A 16971-nucleotide genomic window follows, 5' to 3' on the forward strand; every position below is an offset into this window, starting at 1 on the left:
GGAATAAAGTTATTTTTCGGTTTGATATTTATGTTTTGAAATTATAATTATCATCACTATTTACATAATTTTTTTAGTACACTATTTACATAATTAAATGGGTCAAATTGTGTATTTACTTCGCCGTTTGAACAAATTTTTCGTGGGCCGATGAACGAAAGCCCAAAATAAAAGAAAATGAAACAAGTTAAAATGGGCCAACGAATGGCCGAAGCCTGACCAAAGCCGAGATCCATGAAATTTCAGGCCCATTTAATGTCACAGTGGCATCAAGGACTTCTTGGATATTTATGGAAAGTTGTAAAGAATGTGACGATAATAGGGTACATTTATAAAGTATTTAGTAAGATAAAAATGTTGTTTTGCTCAACTGGTTAAAATGATCTCTACTTTACCCATTTTAAAAGCTCCATATAAGTCAAAGAATTTCAAACGAGAATTTTCAATTTTTTCAAGTACAGTAAAACAAACGTAAAAAATAAATTGAATGATGAAAGTTACGACAATATTTTAAAAGGAGGCATTTCAGTCCGTATAGTACAATTAATTTGATAGACTCATTGCGAATTTGACCGTTAAATTTTTAGAATTGCATTGATTATAAATTCGTTAGATCCTTTTGAAATTAACCTAACTTATAATTTATCTATAAACCTACCGTACCATAAAAGCAAACAAATAAAAAACAGTTAAGAAAAAAAAAACATATTTATAGTTAAATAATATGAAGTTATAAGAGTCATTTGTTGGCGACTTTATTATTTGTTTCCACATTTACCAAATCAAATGGATTCATATACATTTAGTATGGATGAATAGAATTGTATTTTAAACTGATTTTGTAATTAAAATAGTAAAAATTATGAAAACAACGTTTCTAATATTTTAGTGTTTACAATTTTGAAATTTGAAGTTTCAAGATACATCCTTAGATAAAAGTTTTAATAAATATATTATCTAATGTTATAAACTCATTTTATTTTTTTTTTTGTTAAATTTGAAAGAAAAGTATAATATATTATAAATTATGTAGTTGTAAAATAATAATCATACAAAAAAGGTTAATAAATTAATTATTTTTATTTTAAATTAGACTAAATATTTAGTTAGTAATTATTCTACAAAATTTTTTAAATTGAGATTTAATTTATTAAATCCGATACCAAATACATATAAAATTATTAAAAACAACCATTTTTTTTCATTGAATCTCCAAATTTATGTTTTCTAATTGCGAATCAAACGCATGAGGACTAAATATTTTAATTTGTTTTCAATCGTTTCAATTAAAAGGGAAAAAAAAAAGAAAGAAAAACGAATCCGTGGGCTTTGTGTCTTGTTTGGCAAGGAAACCAAAAGGAGCGCCACGGAGCGATCACCTGACGGCTCACGCGCTGCTTTGACATATGCTTCCTCCAAAGTTCAATCCAAATACTGTTTCCTAAAATATCTCTCTCGCCCCCCCGAATCCCCTTCATTGGCGACCCGACCTCCATTTTCCGCAAGCCGCATTCAAGCGAGCGGCCAATTTCATCAAATCATCACAACCATTCCTACAATTTCGACTTTCTATTTCTTCAATTCTTCCATCTCCCTTTGCTCTGCATTTATCCCGAGGAATGGGTTCCTGCTATTGATATTCTGCTGCTCACTTTGATTTTCGACGTTTTTCTTCAAATCCCACTCCCGCTATTCGAGCTATGATATTTTCCAGGCTCAGCCGCTCTCTCCCGCGCTCTTCTCGCTCCCAAGTAAGTGGGTCTATCTCTTTTTCTGTTCTTTCTCGATGATATTTTCTCTGGGGATGGGGGAAGTTTCGTAATTTTTCTTTTTTGTGTTTCGTCTGGATGGTAGAATTTTTTGTATGGTGGTGGACGGTCGGCGATTCAGAACATCAATGAACCGAAGATTTTGGCTGCGCCTCAGGTCGATTCCTGCCTGGGAGAGAGAGATGGGTTGTTAGGGTTTTTTAGAGGCTATTTTGCATTTGTTGGGGTGCCTAGCAAATTCATTCCCAAGGCTAGTTTGTCCGACTTGAATTGTATCATCGCGAACCCGAAACTCCGGCGTTTCTTCTCGAGCGAAGCCCCGGAGAAGAAGAGTAAGGAATTTAAACCCTTCTTCTGAAAAAGCTGGTGACTTTCGTAATCATTTTCGTGGCTTTTGTGGTAGCTCAATATTTTTATTTTGTTGCTTTCTCGAGTGTGTTTAATGCTGAGGAAATGGTGCCTTGATGTGTGTATGCATTTTCTTCAATCGTGGCGTGAATTCTAGGTCTAATGTGAATTTGTTGCTACAACTCTGCAGACTACGAGAACTTCTATCCTAAAGAAAAGAAAGAAATTCCGAAAGGGAATGAGCAAAAATCTGAGTCTAAAGGTAAAAACTTTTATTACTTAGCTGCAATTAGGACTATTTTCTGGACTTTTTCTTAAATTTGTTTTTCTGATTTTGGATTGAAAACATTTTTGTTTTTTGTTTTGTTTTGTATTTTTTAATTAAAGGTTAGTTATGATCTGGAAAAACTAAGAGGACTGTATGGTCTATGTCCGATGTCTTAATTTGGGGATTACTTTATTTTGAGGATCTGATCAACTTTTGTTGTCTGTTCCATGTACTATGGTATCTTCGCCATGTTCTTGACCAAAATTTCATAATTTAGATCTTGGATGGACCGTGTAAGCAGCATTCAGAAGAGTTATATCTGTGCTTAAGCATGATTTATTTTGGGTACTCTTTTTATCTGGCATCAGTTTTAATAATTTCTCTTTGTTAGTTATTCAGTCCTATGTTTACTTATGCCACATTTTGTTTGTCTACTTCTTATTATTTTTGTGGCTTCAGCTTGTCCACATACTTGCATCTTTTTTTGCAACTGGTGTTAAAGCTAGGATTAAAATATTGAAATCAATGTAAACAATTTTTGGTATTTGATATTTGCTCCAAACTGTTCAGCGCTGTTTGTCTAATGGTCTACCAATTGCTTCCTTGGCCATTGTACTCGGCTTATTTTTAATTGAGCAACTCAGCTTGTTAGTTGACTTTTGTATCATGTAGCTGGTTAATCAATCAATAATTTGTATAAGAACTTTACTATCTTTGATTGCTTTTGTTTGTGGACAATGCCAAAGAAAGTAGAAACAACACCAAATTCGTTGACGTTGGCATGCAGCATTTGCCACCTTTTATGCTCAAGCATTTCATTCAGGAAGTTTTAGAAGTTCCATTTTTATGTTTTTTTCATCTCAGGTAACTCAAATACAGAGGATGAAGGGAATTTTCAGGAAACCTTCATAAGGCAGTTTCAGAACTTAGTCACCCCTTTAGTAGTTATTGGTCTTCTGCTTTCCTCCTTTTCTTTTGGTCCTCGTGAACAACAGCAGGTATTACTTGTTTTGGACAGTAGTTTCCATCTAATCCCTTACTGATTTAATTGCGGTGATGTTGTTTTCTAGAAAATAAAAATCTGATATTTCCTTTTAAATACTATCGCACCCGATATGAAAGTTCTAGTAAAAGTTTTTTAGATATCATATTTGGGTTTATGAATACTAGGGAAGTGGTTTTTTTATATCTATTTTTGTTCCAACATCCCCCTCTCTTATCCAACTGTAATTCACTTATTCATCCTTTCCCCTTCCTCCCCCTTGGGATGTTTTGCATATTTTCACCTGTGGCATCTTGATCTGTTAATCATCTGGAATTTTTGTCTCTGCAGATTAGCTTCCAGGAGTTTAAAAACAAGTATCTGGAACCTGGCCTAGTAGACCATATCGTTGTTTCTAATAAATCAGTTGCAAAAGTATTTGTGAGGAGTTCCCCTAGCAATCAAACAAGCGAAGTCATCCAAGGTTCTTCAAGTGGTGCTCCCACAATAGGAAATGGGGGCCAATATAAATGTTTCTTCAATATTGGAAGTGTTGAGTCATTTGAGGAGAAGTTAGAGGAAGCTCAAGAGGCATTGAATATTGACCCACATGATTTTATTCCAGTTACATATGTCTCTGAAATGGTCTGGTATCAAGAATTGATCAGATTTGCACCAACACTCTTGCTTTTGGGGACCCTCTTTTATATGGGCCGCCGAATGCAAGGAGGACTAGGTGTTGGGGGCGGGGGTGGTGGAAGGAGTGGTCGAGGAATATTTAATATAGGGAAAGCTCATATCACTAAAGTGGATAAGAATGCTAAGAATAAGGTATAGATATTTGTTATGTTTCTTTGTTATATTCTTCTACAATATTTGTCTTATAATAATTTGGGGATCTACAAAGGTTCCCTCCTCGATGTCGCTGTTGTGTTAATGCACATATTTTCCACCTTTTTCCATTCTTTTTCAGATCTACTTCAAAGACGTTGCTGGTTGTGACGAGGCAAAGCAAGAAATAATGGAGTTCGTGCACTTCCTAAAGAATCCTAGAAAATATGAGGAATTGGGGGCTAAAATTCCAAAGGGTGCACTTTTGGTTGGACCTCCTGGCACGGGAAAGACCTTACTGGCAAAAGCAACTGCTGGTGAATCAGGTGTGCCTTTCCTGTCTATATCTGGTTCAGATTTCATGGAGATGTTTGTTGGTGTTGGACCATCAAGGGTTAGAAACTTGTTTCAAGAAGCCAGGCAGTGTGCTCCTAGTATAATTTTTATCGACGAGATTGATGCAATTGGTCGAGCAAGAGGACGTGGAGGTTTCTCGGGCTCTAATGATGAGCGAGAAAGTACTCTAAATCAATTGTTGGTCGAGATGGATGGCTTTGGAACCACATCTGGTGTTGTTGTACTTGCTGGAACTAATAGACCTGATATCTTAGACAAAGCTTTATTAAGACCTGGTCGATTTGATCGTCAAATTACAATTGACAAGCCCGACATCAATGGTCGTGAGCAAATTTTTCAGATATACTTAAAAAAGATTAAACTTGACCATGAGCCATCATATTACTCACAAAGGCTTGCAGCATTAACCCCTGGATTTGCTGGAGCAGACATTGCTAATGTCTGTAATGAAGCTGCATTGATTGCTGCAAGGAGTGAGGGCACGCAGGTCAAGATGGAAGATTTTGAAGCAGCTATTGATAGAGTTATAGGTGGTTTGGAAAAGAAGAACAAGGTAACTAATCGACATCCATCACTTGATAATTTACAGCTATTAGAGTTATAGGTTCTATGGAAAAGAAGAACAAAGCAATTAATGAACATCTGTCACTATAAAATTTGCCCTTCATCTCTTCTCAATTTGGCCAACACTAGATGGATTAGGGGTGGGGAGACATTTTTTAAAAGCAATATTGCTTAATAGAAGAAATTACTTTTCTTCTCGTCCTGAAATCTTCAGTATCTATTATATGGTGTGCATATTTGAAATCCCAATGGCCTAGTATCTTGAGTTCAGAAGGTTGATGGATATTGTCGATTAATGATTCAATAAACTTTACACCTAATCTCAGTGAATAATGTTTTTAGTTTAGAAACTCCTTTTTTGACATCTGATTTTAATCTTGTAGACATTGTAGTGTGTACATATCTGGTTTATGAATTAGTATTCTTATCCAGTGGCCATCTTGGCCGTTAATTTGTTATTAGGCTGCTGTGAGGAGAGGCCACAGTAGTAGTATTATTAATTGTTAACTTGTTAAAATAGGAAATGCTGAAAGCTAACAAGAAACAAAATGTTCAATGAAATGGAAGAAAATGCAAGGATACAACTCTCAAAGGAAGTGAGGATAAAAAGGGAAAAAAATCAAATAAGAACAAAATTCCAATACAATAGAATAAACATTGATGAACAATGCAACTATAATCTTGACAAAACCACGCGCATAAAGTATCTTAATAACATTTTTTACTATCAAGATAGTATTAAGCTCTAGCATGTTCCTGGATAACGTTGTCAAAGGAATTTGACCCAATGTAAATTTTGTCCACTCTGTACCATTAAATATTCCTGTTTTCTGAGCAGGTGATTAGCAAGTTGGAGCGCAGAACCGTTGCCTATCACGAGTCAGGTCATGCTGTTGCTGGCTGGTTCTTGGAGCACGCCGAACCTTTGTTAAAAGTAACAATTGTTCCTCGTGGTACGGCTGCTTTAGGGTTTGCACAGTATGTTCCCAATGAGAATCTTCTCATGACCAAGGAGCAACTTTTCGATATGACTTGTATGACCCTTGGTGGTCGTGCTGCTGAACAGGTATAGTAATCTTTATCAGTATTTGTGTAGTCGAATTTAATATATGTAGCCTTTATGAGCTTTGTAGTGTTGTCCCTATCTTTTGACCGAAGTTTACTGAAATCTTTATCATTGGTAAGTCCATAACATAATTCCACTGTAGTTCGTTATCTGTAAATGTGGCATATAAGTTCATGTGGAAGGGTTTGGCTTCAGTGATGTGAGAGTTGGAGAGGGGTTCGATAGGGTTTGAAAGCCAATAATTATGTTGGGTTTGAGGATTTATTTTACGGCTTAATTTTCATTCAAAAACAAAAAAGAGGTTGAAAGGGTACAGATTACAGATCATCAAATCCAAAGGCTGCCTTATGAACCTCTTTTATCACATCTATAAATAATAACTTGTCATGTTGGGATTCTGTTACCTGTCGTTAGTAGAATGTCCAATAATCTTAAATCAAAGGGTGTTAGTACGGATAGCTGCTTGTTGTTTTTGCCTCTAGGAGTTCGTATTGGGGTATTAAGAGTATATTAGTCATTACTCAAGAATAATTGATTATAAATGGTGAGACAATTGTGGGGATGTAGGCTCGAGTAAGAATACCTGAGAGAAGGGTCCAAATAGATCGAATGCTTGGGAGTTATTGTATTGTTCAATCTTTTATATTTAATACTATTCTAGTTCTTTTGGTTCTGTCAGACTTCCAAAATCGAGTTCAATATATAAATGACGAACTTTATGTTTGTTTCATTTGGTTGAGGAGGATAATTTTGTTTGATGCAGGTTTTAATAGGCAGAATCTCCACTGGAGCTCAAAATGACTTGGAAAAAGTCACAAAGATGACCTATGCTCAAGTAGCAGTGTACGGTTTTAGTGATAAAGTGGGGCTTCTCTCTTTTCCTCAAAGAGAGGACGCCTTTGAGATGTCCAAACCTTACAGTAACAAGACTGCTGCAATAATCGACGGGGAAGTGCGAGAATGGGTCGGTAAGGCATACGAACGCACAGTGCAGCTGATAGAGGAACACAAAGAACAAGTGGCTCAAATTGCAGAGTTGTTGCTTGAAAAGGAAGTTCTTCACCAAGAAGACTTGGTTCGGGTGCTGGGCGAGCGACCATTTAAATCAAGCGAGTTAACGAATTACGATAGATTCAAGCAAGGTTTCGTGGAGTCGGATGAGAAAAGTGTTGAAACGCCAGCAACCCCAGTTCAAGCAGGCGAGGAGGATGGTTCTACACCCTTAGAACCACAAGTCGTACCCACATAAACTTGGGAAGCAGTAGTGTGTACATTAAGTTATTTTTTTCCCATTTTTCTCTTCATTTTTGCAAATGGACAGATTTTGTAACCATAGCATTTTAATTATTTTTACTGATATAATATTTGAATAGTTGATAAATTTAGTTTGATAGATTAATGGTTGTCTTTGCAAGATCTCTCCCCTGAATACGCCTTTTACAATCTAGACAACCGAGTTTATAAGGTTAATTAATTTTATTATTATTATTTTCTAATTGAAAAAGACATGTTTTTTTATTGCATTTCAGCTATATATGTATTATATAATATTTCAAAAAAAAAATTCACTAATATCTTAAAAAAAAACTAAATATCACTGATAGGTATAATATTAATTTTAATCTTTTTTTAACATTTTAAAAAAATGGTAAAATGCTTCGTTAATTTAAATATTTTTTACAAATTTCATTTATTTTTATAACCTTTCAAAAAATATTCATCCACATCTTATAGTGTTTCTATCGACATTAAATTAAGACGTTGATATTTTCATCCATGGATATTTGAAACCTGGGGTATATCTGTAATTTGGTGTCTAACTCGGGGTTGGGTAACCAACAAATTGAACATTGATCCTGGAGGAAACCCTCATTCCCTCCCGCAGAATACAGAGAGTTTCGAGGTTGTGCGCGCCCGCGAACGCGAAAGGGACACAGAATAGAAATCGGCGGGTGAAGTTCTTGGTTCAAGCTTTCCTCTGTGCTACCTAATATGGCGAAGCGCGAGCTTTCTAATACATTAAGAAACTTAAAGGTAAACTAAGCTTCTGAAATTTTTTTCAGATTTAGTGCCTTCTTATGCTCCGTTAGGGCTTTAACTTTCTGTGTTTTCGATTAATTGGCACAGGGAACTGCCAAAATTTATCTGAGATTTCTTCATTTTGTTTCAGTTTTTTGCTTTGAACTAATGGAGAACTGATTTAAAATGTTAACCATGAAGTCATGTGAGTTATTATTATTTTCTTGAATGTCATTAGTTCATGCAAAGGGCGGCTCAGAGAGAGGAGCAACCTAACAAAGAAGAAGAAGTAAAACCTGATGAGAGTTTCTTTCCTTCGAGTTCTATAATCAAAAAGTGGTAGGCTTGTCGGTATTCTTAATTGTTCTGTTACTTACTTTTTATTTATGGTTGTTCCTCTGGCTTCTCTGATAGTTTATGATTTTTGTTTGTTTGTTTGTTTTTTTTTCATTAGTTCAATGTAACAAACGATATGAAAATCTAACGCGCTATTCCTCCGGAGCATTTGATTTCCTGAAAGCGGACGATGCATTTGAAACCTTGATGGATTATGTATTTTTGGTTTTTTTTTTGTGACTCTTTATCATTATTGTTGGACTTTTGTTTTTCTGGATGGGATAGACTGAAATGTATGTCTCGGATGAAATTAATGTGCTGCAATAATCGTTAACTTTCTACTGAAACTTATTTTTGTATCTACCTTGCATACAGAAAGTTAAGGATAGAACGAGAGCCCTTTGTTTGTGTCTGTATTCTGATATCATTTCATCTCAAAACTAATCCCTTCTTATTGCCATGATAGTTACTTTTTTTTTTGGTCAACTAGCTCTTCTATATATTTTATTTCTCCAACCATGTTTTTTTTTTCATGTGTGTAGTGTGGTTTTAGTTGAAGGAGATCCTCATCCAGGGGCTCTTAAAGGTCGAATGTCTTTTCAAAGCTTTAATCCTTCTATTGATGTGAGTATATGTTTTCAGTGCCCAAAAGTTGATCTGATGACTATAGCATTCTGTGTTTCCTGATCTGGCTTCCTTATTCTCACATCAATGCTTTGTCATGATAGAAACTCAATGAAGAAGTAGCTAGCTTAGGTCAGCAAGAAGTTCCCGCCTCTTCATCTGGAAATCACAGTGGAAACCTTTCATCAAGGTTAGGGTTATGCTTTCAGATCCGTTTCCGTCTTCCCCTGTGAAATTATTGCTTGCGTACAGGATATTCTATAATCCTTTTAGCAACTTTCATTCTATTTTTATAATTTTTTTATGAAATATACAAGGTAAAAGAGAGAGTTTCCTTTTTTTTTTTGGGTGTGGGGGGGGGGGGGTGGTTGTATACACATTCATTCACAAAGAAAGCCACTTGAAAGTACCATTCTCATTCCTTTTTTTTTTCTTTCCTTATTTCTTTATTACCCTTTCATCTCTAGACATGAATTTTTGTTCCCCAGAGAAAATGGTTCTTCACAAAATGAAGCAGTGTGCTCAAACATTGGTGAAAATGATTACGAGGCTAATGGGGACCTTAAAAGGAAACAATCTGAAGTAGTGCCTGAACTTGATGGACAGCAACAGCATCAAACTAAATTTCAAAAAAGTGTACGGGACAATCAGCAGCCATCATTTAATAACGGTAAACGATTATTCAAGAAACCAAAGGGTGGAAAGTTGGACTGGAATGTTCTTAGACCCTCTAAGACTCCAAATAAGAGCGGATAAGCTTATGTGGGTGAGTCTTTAGACGGGTGGAGAATCCAGTTCCTATGCTCTTAGGAAATTGTCTGGATTTCTTGCCATAATTGCTGGGCATGTAGGACTGTTTAGAATTGCCTGATCAATTAATTGGAAGTGTCAATTACCACCCCTTCTCTCAAAAAATTAGATGTTACACATCTACCTCATTTGAGTTCCTTAATTCATACGTTCCTGTAATCCTGATCAAGAATGAAGGCCAGCACTTGGAGTATTGTCTAATTTCCTAAAAGATTAGATATCTGCAAAATTCAGTTGTATTGCAAATGGAAAAATATAGCGTACAAATTATATTTTTTAGTGAGTGACAAGAGTGGAGATTAAGTAATGATGGTATGGTACGAGATGGAGTATAATTAATTTTTGACTCGTTAGATTTCTGTGTTCAAGGTTGGTGTTTCCATTTTCCCCCTCAGAGCATTTTGGTTATCCGCTTCATTTATGTTTGGTTTGATCTTTTTACTGTTTATTTTTCTAGCGAATGGAGTGTGACTAGTGTCTATTATTATCGTTATCTTTTTTCTGGAAGCATAAAAGCAAACAATATATCTATAATGTATAGTATGTTCTTATTGAAGTTGCAAAGTGATGTGATTTTCATGAGGAAGTCTGCAAATGTTAGATGTAAAGCTTTGCCCTTAGGAATCTGACAGGATATAGCATTTATGATTCCCCCTCTCCATCATATTGAAAATTCTCAAGGATAAAGTCTTTCAGATCCCAGTTAGCTTTCTGCTCTACCACTTTGATGGTGCTGTTGTGTTTGGAAGAATTTGATTTTTTCTTTTGTAGACATGCATATTAAGTATATTTGTAGAAAATAGTTGCTTGTAAACAACTTTAATGCAGCCGAACCACCCAATTCAGACTAATATTATCCACATGTATGTGTCTGAAGCTCACTCCTTTACGAATCTCCCACTGCTGTTAGTTTTTTTCAATGGATCATCTTATCAAGTAGATGTTTGAGCTGGAACATACCGCTCACACTTCACAACAGGTACCTCATTTCCATTCATACTAAGTCCTCGAATTTGTTTAGTCTCCAACTCTGGGATTCAATCCGATCGTACTGAAATGAAACAGCAAAGCACTAGCAATATTTTTCCAAGCAGAAACTTGTGGCCTTGATTCAGGATCTAGTCCTGTTTCGGGATAATCTATCGCTGTTAACACGCAGATTTGGATAAGAACCGGCCATTGGAAACAAGTGGTATATAATCAACAATATGGAGATTGTTTGATTTCTAAGCCACACGTTCTAGTTTAAATTGTGAAATTGCAAATGCCTCGATAGGTCATTTATAGTTTCTTGGATGGTATTTCTTACTCAAATTTTTGAGCTAATATGTGCAACAAATCTCAATTTTCCGAAGGGGTTCATTTATCAGATAAAAGGTTGACATGGACTCAAAAGATTCATGATAACTCAATGGATCATAATTTTTGGCGATGTATCATTAATATTTCTATCCTATAAACTTTTGATGGTAGGATAATGGTCCATTATGGTGACGATGGATAACAGAGAATTAAGATTTGATTTCAAAGGTACGAGAGCATTGACAATAATGGATAACAGAGAATTAAGATTTGATTTCAAAGGTACGAGCGCATTGGCAATACCTATTCTTTTTTTTTTCATCCAATTATTTTTTTAAATAAATAATTCTTCACTGCAATTAGATCTCGCATCATTTTTAAATAATAATGGCGTGGTTGATAGTAAATAAGTAAATTTTTTCTTAGGAAACTAGTTTGGACTCATCTAGCTATATCAGCGGAAGCTTTGTTGGAACATGAGAACATAATCGGATAATCATCAGAAATAGGAGTGAAGTTTGGATCCTTTATTGAAATGCCAGAAAAATACTATGATGTAATTATGGAACATTAGTCACTTTCAGGAATCAGGGTTGAAAGAGAAGCCCATAATGAAGTAATGATGCAATCTCAAGTCTCAATCGGAGAGTTTGAACATTGAATCCAATCATATTTTTATTATCTTTTTCACCCTGATAATTCCCATCCTCAGACAGATTGTTGTTTAAAATATTTCTGTTGGAATTTGAAATATGGTGTTTGAGAAAGGTTTTTTCTCAAAAATATTATTTATTTTAATTTCTAAGAACATGTTGAAATCGTAGGAAATAGAGAGGTGATATTGTCTAGGAACACCCAGAATCTGACAATTTTTAAATGAAAAACCGTTTTGAGGAAAATAATATTTCTGAAAAAGTCATCCAAATGGACTGTATCTATGGTACAGATTTATTATTGAATTTGATTGGTATCCATGATATATTTGAAGTATTCCAAACTCGAGATGGATTGTTATTCATCTTTGACAAAAGTCCCTGCTGGCTGATCATCTTATGGGCCATAGAATTCGAATTGGATCAATTCAGTCTAATTACGACTCAATAGTGCTTGCTGGAAAATGTATTGCTACTCAAACTACTCATTTACAAAATACACTATTCTCCTGATGACTACATCAACATGCTTAGTTCCACAGTTCATGGCTGTCATTTTCATTCCTATTAATGTTACAAGTTCATGCATTGAACAGATCTAACTAGTGAAACAAACTGAGACAAGCTTAGCGTCTTGTTCAGGGCTTGGCCTTCATGTCTCCCAGCCGTAGAGAGAACAGTATCTCAATCTTCATCATCTAGTTGAATGCACCTCTCATCTATGTCTCTCACGTCGTTGTGAGGAGTACCGTTTTCCGATCCCGAGTTCTAGCGAGCAACGTTTCTATGTTGGCACCCAACAACAAGAACCATACACAATCCGGCCTTTCCATCCCTGTAGCATCCAGCCATCGTCTTGATCAAGTACAAAATCTTTGTGGTAATTGCATGTTAACTTGCACCTGAACTTGTTCATGATCTCCTGGTCTAAAGGAAGCTGTTTGAAACCCGCTCTCATACACCGGACATGCCACTGCTTGTAGGTCTCAGGCCTTTCGACCCTCTCAACACCCTCACATGCTACTACGTTCATAATTTGGCGCCCAAGAAACTCTCTCTCTATCATCATCCTCTCTTCACTTTCACGAGGTAAATTAACATCTAAAGCATCATATAATGCAGAGAAGTGGAAGAGGGCCTCCCTAAACCGCGTTATGAAGAAGGGCGCGTGGTAGGATCCACTAACCACGGAATGGACGAAGATGTTTGGATTCATCTTCCTTATTAAACGCAGAACAACATCCCTTGGACTACTTTCTTCAACAGTTTCATCAAGTAGGTTCTTAAACCTATAGAAACTGTGCACAACAAGGACATCGCTGCTATTAAGCTTTAAGTCCTCAATTCGGATAGTTTCCCAGTTATGTGATGCTATCCCTTGATATTGAAAAGGAACCTTAAAGCGCTCGCAGTACTTAGCCAAACGTCGACCTGTCTCGTCAATTTTTTCTGCTGGACGAAATCCTGGTTGAGGATGATCTATACCAGTAATGCGTAGCTTGGGTGGACCATCAGGGAGTTGGGAAAGAAACTGAATTAACATTGGCCAGAGGAAACCATAGCAAATACCAAAATCAATAATATGAAGACTTTTGGCCTTCTCTGCAACCTTCAGAACCATTTTAATCATGAAAAAGAGCGAGAGTTTCTTAAAAGGGCAGGATGAAAGGTGAACTTGGTAAGCTTTCAACATATCAGCAGCTGAAATCTTGCTTTGCGCTAGTGTTTCATAGTACATTTTGCTTCCTGTGCCAGTGCCAACCATGCGAGCCTCAAGAGCATTAGCAAAGAAATGAGCCATTCTCTGGGAACCATCACCAATCGTTGTAGAATGCTGCCTAATCTGCCTAAGTAGTTCGTGAGCAATCCGACGGTCATCAGTAGACACAGCTTGTGCGCATAAAATCAGAAGATTTCTCAAATCCACAGAGTCTTTTCTCTTCTCCTGTTTCCTTTCCCGAGCTTTCCCAGCAATCGATCCATGAAGTTGTACGGTAGACTGCAATTTCTCACACCCACCATTTGCAGAGGTTTCATTTCCACAATCATATAGTAATACCTTATCAAACATGTCAGATAATTCTTCCTCATCCACATAAACGGCAGCCTGCTTGTTTCTTCTCCCTTCTTGCAAATCCAAGTCTACATCTCCACGTTCATGATTTTTCCTTCCCTTCGATCCATTCGGTGAATTCTCCCTTCTATCCTTCACTGTTGCTGTTGTATCCATGACCTTAGAAGCTACTCCTGTCAACAGGCCACTGCCCAGATCGATATTCAGCTGGCTAACTCCCGGAAGAAACTTACTAGCCTCCTCCAACCCTTTCTTATATTGCAAGATGGAAGTGCTATCACTAAAGATATTCTGAGCCAACAATTCAGTGACTAGCTGATGACTGTTAATAGTCAGGTTGTTTTGGCTGCCAGAACTGAGCTCGAAATTCGACTGATAGGAGCTGACAGGAAAAGACGTTGGAAGTATAGAGGGCTTATACTCTCCAGGATCAACAACCCATTGCGGGTCAGGCGAATTGCTGGTGCCAATACTAACACTACCAGCATGATCACTGTCATTTCCATGACAAGCATCTTCAGAGCTCTCACAATCCAGGGGAGGTTGGTTAGGCGAAGGAGGGTAGTTCTTACCAAGAGCATCATAGAACGATTTCTCAGTATCTTTAAGCCCCAGAGGATCATAAAACATACAGGGCTTCTCCTCCAAATTCTCCTCCATAAGCATTTGGCTTATGTAATTGAGAACTGTTTCCCTAAAGTCACTCTCGTCCGAGGAAGAGTCACCACCAGGGCTGAAGCCTGAAGATACCCCGGGACCACCCCCGTCCGAGCTCAACCTCACCGACCGAGAAAACGACTCCCCTTCCCGCCTCTCACTCGACCCCGATGAAAAATTGTTAGGGTCCGATTCGTAGGGGAAAAGGGAATTCCCCACAAAGGGAAAAAGATCCAGAGATGGCTCGTTGAATTCGAAACTCTTTTCGAGTTCAGGGTACAGATACGAAGTGGGCAAAGAAGTCCGATCGTTCACTCTGAACCCATCAGTCAAATAATTGGGAGGATCATTTAATTGGGCTAAAGGGGTCTGATAATCAACTCTACGATCTGGGAATCCATTGAAGTTTGGATCCATAGCTACCAACGATAGAAACAGTGTTTAACAAGAAAACCCAATTACTTAGAGGAACAAAAGCAGCAAGAACAAGTAGTAGTTCTTAAAACTTGGAGCTAGAAGAACAGAAGGTCGCAGACAAATGAACAGAATCAAAAGCTAGAAGAGGGGAAAAGCAACCGACAGAAAAAGGGAAAGAAGTTTATAGCTTACCTGAAAAGATGGAGGAAATTAAATGGAGAGGAGCAGTAAACGATTGGGGGGAGACAGTAGGTTTTTAGGCTTATAAGGTCGAAATAAATATTGTGTTCTTCGGAACTTTCCTGGAAACGACTGCTTGAGAGTGACTCGCAAACGAAGCGATTAAGGGATTTGTCTTTGTTTGTAATGGTTAGCCGTCGCTCCCGTGGACTGGATTCACTGCGATCAGGTAGATTCTAGCTTCTTCAAAATTTGTGCTTTCTTTTCCCATTTTCGACTAACAAGAGAATTGGTTTCCAACAAACATAAAATTGTTATATATTTATTTATAGTGTACCTTTATATTGTGAAGATTTATTTTGTATCCCCTGAATTTGAACGGTATTAGGTTGGAAAAAAACGAAAGAAAAGAGAAAAATGAGGTTACAGTTGAGAAAAAAATGGAGACAAAGGATTGAAGGATAGAGAAAAAGAAGAAGGCGAGAAGTTCTTGGGAGGGAGAGATATCCCTATGCACTTTTAAAAATAATAGAGATTTTGATAATAATTTAAAAAATAATAGCGTAGTTTTTTTCATTTTTCGAGTAGAAGTTAACTATAAACTAACCATGAAGATTAATTTTAAGATTTATTGAAATTACCGTAACTAAATTTAGATACATGAAAGTATATAGAATAAATTCTAAAGCATCGGGACAATTTTAAAAATAATTAATTAAATAAGATTACAGAGTAAGTATGGTCATAGCACCCTGCTTTGCTAATACTTCTCTGGTTTTGACTTTAATTGCCCACGTGCTCTTGTTTTCCTTTGGATTACGATTGTATAATGGTCAAGCTCTAGCTTTGTTATCCCTTCTATCACTCTCTTATGTATATATATTAGGTCTTGAAATATTAATTTTTTGGTCAAGCTCTAGATATTGAATATTAGGTATTAATGAGATTGTGACTACCAAATTTATAAGCAAGGAAGTTGTGAATAGTTAAGTAGTAATTGGTATATATCTCCAACCAAGAGGTTGTAAGTTCGATTCTCCATTCACGCGTTGTACTAAAAAAATTGTGAAGGTGGAAAATGACAATAAAATAAAGAAAAATAGGTCCATTTCTTCGGTTTATTCTTAGAATAGAGGTTTGAATAATTTAGTATAATTTTTCCACTTTTTCCTGCAACCAGTCCATTCAACCTTGTATGCATTGACTAACCTGTTTTTCTCAAAGCTTGATCAATACTCTAAACTTTAAATTGGAATATACTTTTGGTTCTTTCAATTGTAAGGTCTATTTTTAATTTAATTTGTAGTTCTTTTCTATTCTGCAATTTGATCGGCAAGGTATCAATCAATTTTGAGTTACTTGAAATAGCGATATGATTGTAGATGTAGAGGTTTATTTTCAATTTTTGATGACATGTGGGTTGACTTGCATAATATGGTAAATTTATCAAGTGCTTTTGGAAGAGAAGTGTTATTTTATAGACATGAGCCAATTGTTGCCCCATGCCTAAAATGTGCTTGGATCATAATTCGGTCCATGAGTATAGGATTTTATCTTTGATTTGTGTTGACAAGCGACATTAGCTTAGACTCGAATTTCCACTATTAAACTAGTATCTTCCATTTAGCTATATATGGAATAAATCGAATAGAGCCTATTAAGATCCATGGATTTCCGCAAGATCATGATTCTTTTTGTCCCATCAATTATAGAC

General features: G+C 36.3%; 3 protein-coding genes across 3 annotated transcripts; 2 read left to right on the forward strand and 1 right to left on the reverse strand.

Moving 5' to 3' along the window:
* Nucleotides 1-1411: 1411 nt before the first annotated feature.
* On the forward strand, nt 1412-7584 carry LOC111017024 (ATP-dependent zinc metalloprotease FTSH 10, mitochondrial). The gene is made up of 8 exons (XM_022292660.2): nt 1412-1751; nt 1855-2101; nt 2308-2379; nt 3250-3383; nt 3719-4198; nt 4341-5108; nt 5958-6185; nt 6949-7584. The coding sequence occupies exons 1-8, from the start codon at nt 1701-1703 to the stop codon at nt 7432-7434; spliced, it is 2466 nt and encodes an 821-aa protein (XP_022148352.1). The 5' UTR covers nt 1412-1700; the 3' UTR covers nt 7435-7584.
* Nucleotides 7585-8015: 431 nt separating this feature from the next.
* Nucleotides 8016-10342, forward strand: LOC111016990 (scarecrow-like transcription factor 11 (SCL11)). Its single transcript, XM_022292611.2, has 5 exons — nt 8016-8219; nt 8443-8543; nt 9083-9164; nt 9269-9354; nt 9653-10342. Exons 1-5 carry the CDS (start codon nt 8178-8180, stop codon nt 9918-9920), a joined length of 579 nt encoding a protein of 192 aa, XP_022148303.1. The 5' UTR covers nt 8016-8177; the 3' UTR covers nt 9921-10342.
* A 2024-nt stretch (nt 10343-12366) lies between these two features.
* SCL14 (SCARECROW-like 14) lies at nt 12367-15460 on the reverse strand. The gene is made up of 2 exons (XM_022292730.2): nt 15270-15460; nt 12367-15079 (listed from the first exon to the last, which is right to left on the reverse strand). The coding sequence occupies exon 2, from the start codon at nt 15075-15077 to the stop codon at nt 12714-12716; it is 2364 nt and encodes a 787-aa protein (XP_022148422.1). The 5' UTR covers nt 15078-15079; nt 15270-15460; the 3' UTR covers nt 12367-12713.
* Between the last annotated feature and the right edge of the window lie 1511 nt (nt 15461-16971).

This window comes from Momordica charantia (assembly GCF_013281855.1).
Source record: "Momordica charantia cultivar OHB3-1 chromosome 2 unlocalized genomic scaffold, Mcharantia_2.0 BLBB01000002.1, whole genome shotgun sequence".
Taxonomy (NCBI): Eukaryota; Viridiplantae; Streptophyta; class Magnoliopsida; order Cucurbitales; family Cucurbitaceae; genus Momordica; species Momordica charantia.

Excerpts from the sequence above, each read along its gene's own strand:
- LOC111016990 (XM_022292611.2), top strand. The coding sequence starts at position 8,178 with ATGGCGAAGCGCGAGCTTTCTAATACATTAAGAAACTTAAAG. Across the intron at positions 8,220-8,442 it reads ATACATTAAGAAACTTAAAG|TTCATGCAAAGGGCGGCTCA; the intron begins GTAAACTAAGCT and ends GAATGTCATTAG. Across the intron at positions 9,355-9,652 it reads AGTGGAAACCTTTCATCAAG|AGAAAATGGTTCTTCACAAA; the intron begins GTTAGGGTTATG and ends TTTGTTCCCCAG.
- LOC111017024 (XM_022292660.2), top strand. The coding sequence starts at position 1,701 with ATGATATTTTCCAGGCTCAGCCGCTCTCTCCCGCGCTCTTCTCGCTCC. Across the intron at positions 3,384-3,718 it reads GTCCTCGTGAACAACAGCAG|ATTAGCTTCCAGGAGTTTAA; the intron begins GTATTACTTGTT and ends TTGTCTCTGCAG. Across the intron at positions 6,186-6,948 it reads GTGGTCGTGCTGCTGAACAG|GTTTTAATAGGCAGAATCTC; the intron begins GTATAGTAATCT and ends TGTTTGATGCAG.
- SCL14 (XM_022292730.2), bottom strand. The coding sequence starts at position 15,077 with ATGGATCCAAACTTCAATGGATTCCCAGATCGTAGAGTTGATTATCAG.